Source organism: Sorex fumeus, unplaced genomic scaffold (genome assembly GCF_029834395.1).
Source record: "Sorex fumeus unplaced genomic scaffold, SorFum_2.1 ptg000022l, whole genome shotgun sequence".
Classification (NCBI taxonomy): Eukaryota; Metazoa; Chordata; class Mammalia; order Eulipotyphla; family Soricidae; genus Sorex; species Sorex fumeus.
In genome coordinates, this window is record NW_026606079.1 from 3,579,504 (window position 1) to 3,585,523 (window position 6,020).

The window sequence follows — 6,020 nt, forward strand, 5'->3', positions numbered from 1 at the left end:
GGGGGCATCTGCCCTGAGGTGACCCCCAGTGGCATGACCTGCCTCCTGCCAGTCACAGCCGCAGCTGCAGCTAAGAGTCCACTCCAGGGTACAGACCCAGAGCCTCCGTCCCCCGCACCTGACAGACTCAGACCCCAGGGAGCTCCCCACTGTGGGCACCAGACTCCGTCCCCACTGGAAGGGAGAGGACAGTGAGCGCACAGGGGCCCCAAGGGTCAGTGTGGAGCCTCGGCATGTGGGAGTGGGCAGCCCCCAGCATGGCAGCTGGGAACAGCTGTTTGTGAGGTCAGCCTGGTGCTGCAGTGAGGAGCAGACCCCAGCGGTGGTGCTGAGTCAGCCCAACGGCCACTGCTGGGCGCCGTGACACACGGCCAGTCACTGCTCCCATCACACCAGCTGCCAGACAGTGGCCAGTGGGACCCCCGGACCTGGCTCAGCACAGTCACAGGGCACAGGTGCCACAAAGACCCTGCTATCTGTCATCGTCCAGGTGACAGCAGAAATGTAAAAGGTTCTAGTCTGTCTTCTGAACCTGCCATCTGCCGTGACCTTCATGAAGGGGAAGGTCAAGACCTGGATTCCAACTTTTCTTGCCCTCGTGTTTCCTGTTTCTTGCTCTTGACAGAGATCAGCTCTACGCATCTCCTTGCTTTCCTGCCATAAATTTTCACCATTGGGACTGCTCCCTCCTTTTGAAGAATCAGCGTGCAAGACAACCCTATGCAAAAGTGTACAAGAGGCTCAGATCCACCAGTTGTATCTTTGCAAATGGCAAGGCCATCCTTGATGATGAGATACTCAAACACAGGATTGGCCAGTCAGCGTGGGACAGCAGGAGAGTGGGTGAACAGGAACAACCTGCAGTGCTGGTATGTAGCACTGTGCTCCCCTTTGATGCAGCAGTGGAAGCACCTCCCTGGAGCTCCCCATCTGATACTGCAGGATGAGAAGCTCCTTCTGCAACCTGGGCACCCGCTGACACTGCCCTGACTCAGGATCACTCTCCCACCACCTTCAGTCTTTACGTAAGTGTGTGCAAAGTGCGGGTAACATACAGGGCACTGCAGTGGGCACTTGGGGCACGCCCGAGAGGAATGTAAGGCTCAGTGCCTTGCAGAACTTAGGGCTTATGAGAAACAGCAAGACACAACAGAAAAAAAAGTACAGAAAAATTGAGGTCTTTCCCATCCTTTGTTGATTCTGATGTATCTGATGTTTTTGGACACTATTTTGGATAGGGCTGTCAGTTTTGTTCTTCTTGGACCACGTTCCACAGTGCTCAGGGCTCTGCACTCAGGGATCACTCCAGCCAGGCTCAGGGAACCATATGAGGTGCTGGTTTCAAACCCAGGTTGGTCGTGAGCAAGGCAAGTGATCTGCCTCTGTAGCATCCTTCCAGCCCTGAGTGGGGCGTTTTATTTTTCTTCTAGTTCTTTATTTGCACATGGCAATGAAACAGATATTTTTGTGTTACTGATTTTGAAGCTTGCTAGTTTTCTCTACTGGTTTTCTATTTCTAAGTTTTTTTGGTATAATATTTAGGATTTTTCTGTGTGTGTGTGTGTGTGTGTGTGTGTGTGTGTGTGTGTGCACGCGCGCGCGCTATTATACCATCTGCAAAGGTGTGATAGTTTAGCTTCTTTTCCAGTTTGGATCCCTTTTACTTCCTTTTTCCTGCCTGATTGCTGGGGCACTTCCAGACTGTATTGCCTGTAAGTGGAGAAGGGGGACATCCTGGCCTTAGGCCTGCTCTCAGAAGGAAGGCTGTTTGTATTGTTGGCTGTGAGCTTGTTGTGAGCGGACATTGCTATCCTGAGATGTTCCTTTGTTGGTCACACCCTTTGATGCTCAAATCCCTGGCTGTGTGCTCAGCTGTCACCCACCCCTTGGTGTACCAGATGTGCCGGGGGTCAAACTGGGGCTGGTCTCATGCAGGCAAGTGCCCAGCCCGCATTAACCATCTCCTTGGCTCTGGTTTGCTGGTTCGATCCTTAGTTTTGCTCTACCCCTTGGCCCTTTCTCTCCCCCTGCCTCCTTCCCTCTCTCACCCGTCCTGTGAGACTGGATAAGGCAGGGCCTCCTCCCCTGGCCACAGCCTTCTGCCCCCAGGTCTGACTCAGCCTTCCCTGTGGCCCCTCAGGCGGGTGCACTGACATCCCTCTCTTGCTTGCTCCTGGTAGAGTGCTCGATCCATCCCAGCCTCACGTCACTGCTCATGGTCCTAGTGCAGGGGGCCCTGGCATGGGGCCCAGGAGGTGCCTCGTGAACCTTCTGGGGGGCTGTGTCCTGCTTCAGTCCTACAAATATCTTGGGAAAAGTGATAGAAGGCTTGACCTGGAGCACAGGGCCTGGACACTTGGATGCTCAGGCCCCTGGGCTCTGAGTCCATGGAAGCAGATGAAGGTTTGCACCCGGGCCTGTGAGGCTCCACTTTGTCGCAGGGGCAGGTCACACCCTGTGAACATCAGGCCCCCTCCCTGCAGTGGGTCAGACCCGGGGCCTCGCCCGTACACACCTCCCTTCCCATCCTGCATCCTTCCATGTGACTTAGTTCCAGCATACCCCTGGGCGATTCCCTGCCCTGCTGGCACCATCCCCCTGCCCCCCACCTGGTGCCGTGACTCTGACAATACAGGGTCTACATGTCTCTGCCCCCTGACCCTAGCAGTAGCAGCACACAGAACTCTGGGGTCTTTCAACCTTGGTTACATGAGAGCAAGGGGACTCGGCAGATGCATCATCTAGTTACCTGAGAACAGATGAACCTGCCAGGTGCCGTGGGTAGTGGGGTATCATCTAGTTACCTGAAAGCAGGGGACCCGCCAGGTGCACCATCTAGTTACCTGAGAACAGACGGACCCCCAGGTACCATGGGTAGTAGGGCATCATCTAGTTACCTGGGAGCAGGGGACTCGCCGGTGCCCTGGGAAGTGGCTCATCCTCTAGCTCCATATTCGGCTGCAGGGACCCCTGTGCTGCAGGAACAGGGGTGGCCCTTGAGATCCAGATGGCTGGCAGGCCAGAGAGTGACTTTCTGAGCGGGGACAGGGACCTCTCAGCAGCACCCTGGGCTACTGCAGACCCATTTAGCTTGGCCACTCAAAGACCCGGACAACATGTGGTAGACACCAGGGGATGGTCTACAAGGTTTATTTTGCCTCTCATTCCGCACATTACATGGGATCTTCTGTGCCCACCTAGACTTCTGCAAGCGGGGACATCATCTTCACTGTTTCTGTGTTGCATTGGTCACACTTTTCCCTGTGCCTCTTTGGCTTCATTCTCCTCTTTCCCGGGTTCAGCCAGGATAGTTTTTGAGTTCGCAGCCACGCCAAGAAGAAGAGCAGCCACAAACATATACACACGACAAAAGATAACTCTAAGCTCTATCAGTTTTGCTTTGTTTGGTATTACGAGCAGCTTTCGGAATCGAGGTTGTCCGCCCTCCTTACTCCCACCGGACCCTGGAACAGTGCATTTCGGGGGCTTCCAGCCAGCCCTGCAATGGCAGCTCTTGTGATTGTTACAGATTCCCCGATGGTTGCATTTTTCAGGAGTACAGTCATAGGTTAATTCCCTGATCACTCCGTCACATTTGTTATTAATGCAGAACTTTCCTCTGGAGCAGGGGGCTCCGTTCCTCACTTGGCCGACATCAGCGGTCACTGTTGCTCGGTGCTCATCCAGCCCAAAACACAGGGACGTTGTATCCTCTCTGACCAGAGACTGGTGGAACCCAACGTGCTCTGGCAGCTGGGGAATATTGGTGACGTTGGTACATTGCAGCCTTCCACACTGCACATCTGCCCAGTCGCATTTCTTAGGGATCCGGTTTTCAGGGTTCCGACCACAGTGTCCATAGCGATAGCCGAGTGCATTAATCATGTAGCAGCCCTCACCGTTTCTGGCAGACTGACCGAAGATCTCCTGGCACTGCATGGTGCGGTCAGTGCAGTTCCCCTGGAAGCAGTAGCTCTCCTCGGAGCACGGGGTACCGTCCTGGACGTAGGTGTTATCGGGGCAAGCGTGGTGTGTGCCCAGGCAGTACTCGGGAAGATCACATATATTCATGATGGGTCTGCAGAGGCTGCCGGCGGGGGTGTGCATGCAGTGCTCACAGCAGTCGCCCACGTGACACTGGGTTCCGGGGGTGAGTTGGCACTCAGTCGTGCAGCACGCATCAAGGGAGCACTCTTTGAGCGAGCCACAGTCACACTCCTCCCTGGGGCCCACTGCCCGGTTCCCACAGCGATCCTGTGTCCGGGTTCTGTTTGGGTAAGGTACGATGCTGCTGAACATACACTTGCCATACGAGTTATAAAAGAGGGTGCTCATGTGTGCAAAGGAGCAGTTACTGAAAGAGTCTGTCACCTCAGGGTACCTGTACATGAGGCAGGTGCTTCTCCTCTGACAGACACACTCTGGGGTGTCGTAATACAGACCAATGATTCTCCCCAGGTGATTGGTTGCTGTGATAGAAAGCAGTAGGAAGTGTCTGTCTCCGTGACCAAGCATGACCAGATTTTCATCGTTACAAATAGCACGTGCACTTGGTGAAAAGTCATGGTCTAATGGCCCTCCTGTTATCACTATAAAACCCACGTCGGGGAAGAGTTCCAAATATATATAATACCTATAGTAGGTATGAAACGCGCCTCCTGGCACCCGGTAATCATTCATCTGGGCTGGATCTTTAGTATTAAAGATAAGCAAGATGTAGACGTAGACCCTCAGATCAATGCCACGCAGAAAGGTGTCTATCAAACTGCCTATTCGGACCAGAAACTTGGCACATTCCGTCACATTCTGGAACAGTGAGTACGTGGAGAAAGAGCTCATGAAGAGGCCTTGGATGTGGCCGTGGTGGGTGGCGTATAGCTGGGCCGACAACCTGGGAGACTCACTGACTCGCCGTGGCAGCAGCGGCTCCAGGTCCTCCGTGTCTCCCGGCGGGGATGCGGGTCCCGTGGCCTGGGCGTCAGCCTCCAATTGAGAGACCACATGCTCAAACCGCCGGGAGTCCTTGAGGGGCTTGATCTCGTAGGTGAGGTCATCCAGCTTCATGATGCCGTTCAGGCCCCCGTAGCACGTGTCCAGCGTGACCATGGACAGCGGGGTCTCCTCCAGGTAGCCCAGGTAGTAGCAGTCGGCCGGGATGAAGGGGTAATCGGCCTGCATGCTGCCGTACTCGTCCTGCGTCAGCAGCAGTGGCGGGCCGGGCATGAACAGGGTTTTGCGCCTCATGCGGATCACGTGCCTCTGGCCCCCAAAACGCAGGCTGTAGGACAGCCATCCGGGTAGGGGGACTCCTGTGCCCTGGTACAGCTCCTTCCGAGGGACCACCACCTCCGAGGACACATAGCGCCAGGAGGGCCTGCCCGGAGAACACCGGGCCGGAGCCAGCAACACGCAGATCGTGAGCAGCAGGAGGGGGGTGCGCGGGGGGCTCTGACCCTCTGCCAGCCTCATGCCCAGGCCCAGGGACACCTGCCAGTGAGTAGGGACAAGGGGCCAGGTCTCCGCCATCTGCGGTGGCCAGTGGCCACTCTCTGCCAGGGAGAGAGGTGCTGACTGAGAACAGAGGGCTGCCCCAAGTGGCCTTTGGCTGCTGTGGGTGTGTCCTGACCCTGAGGGCTTAGGTCACAGAGGGCTTTTTGTTGAGGGAGCCCCCGGGCTTGACCACAGCAGAGTGGGGGGGCTCTGCACACCCGCGTGCCAGTGCTGTCACAGTACTCGGAGGCACATTCTCAGGCCACTCCAGGATGAACTTGGTCACTCTGCTCCTCCTGCTCCAGGTCCCAACTGTCCCCACTGTCTCTTCCCTCTAACTCTGGCGGGGCAATGCAGCTGGCCCCTTCAGCTTGGCACTGTGCTCTGCCTCACGCTCCAGCAGCTTTCTGCGGCCTGCAGACCTGGGTCCGAGCCCCCTTGTCCTCTGCAGATTCCTCTGGAGCTCCATCTGACTGACATCTGGGCATATGCAGAGGGGAGAGGGTCAGTTCTTCCCGGCCTGCTGCATG

The 6,020-nt window shown here is 56.0% G+C and overlaps 1 protein-coding gene across 1 annotated transcript; it reads right to left on the reverse strand.

The window, feature by feature from the left end:
* Positions 1-3,249: 3,249 nt before the first annotated feature.
* LOC130023149 (disintegrin and metalloproteinase domain-containing protein 20-like) lies at positions 3,250-5,526 on the reverse strand. The gene has a single exon (XM_056113704.1). The coding sequence runs from the start codon at positions 5,524-5,526 to the stop codon at positions 3,250-3,252; it is 2,277 nt and encodes a 758-aa protein (XP_055969679.1).
* Positions 5,527-6,020: the final 494 nt, after the last annotated feature.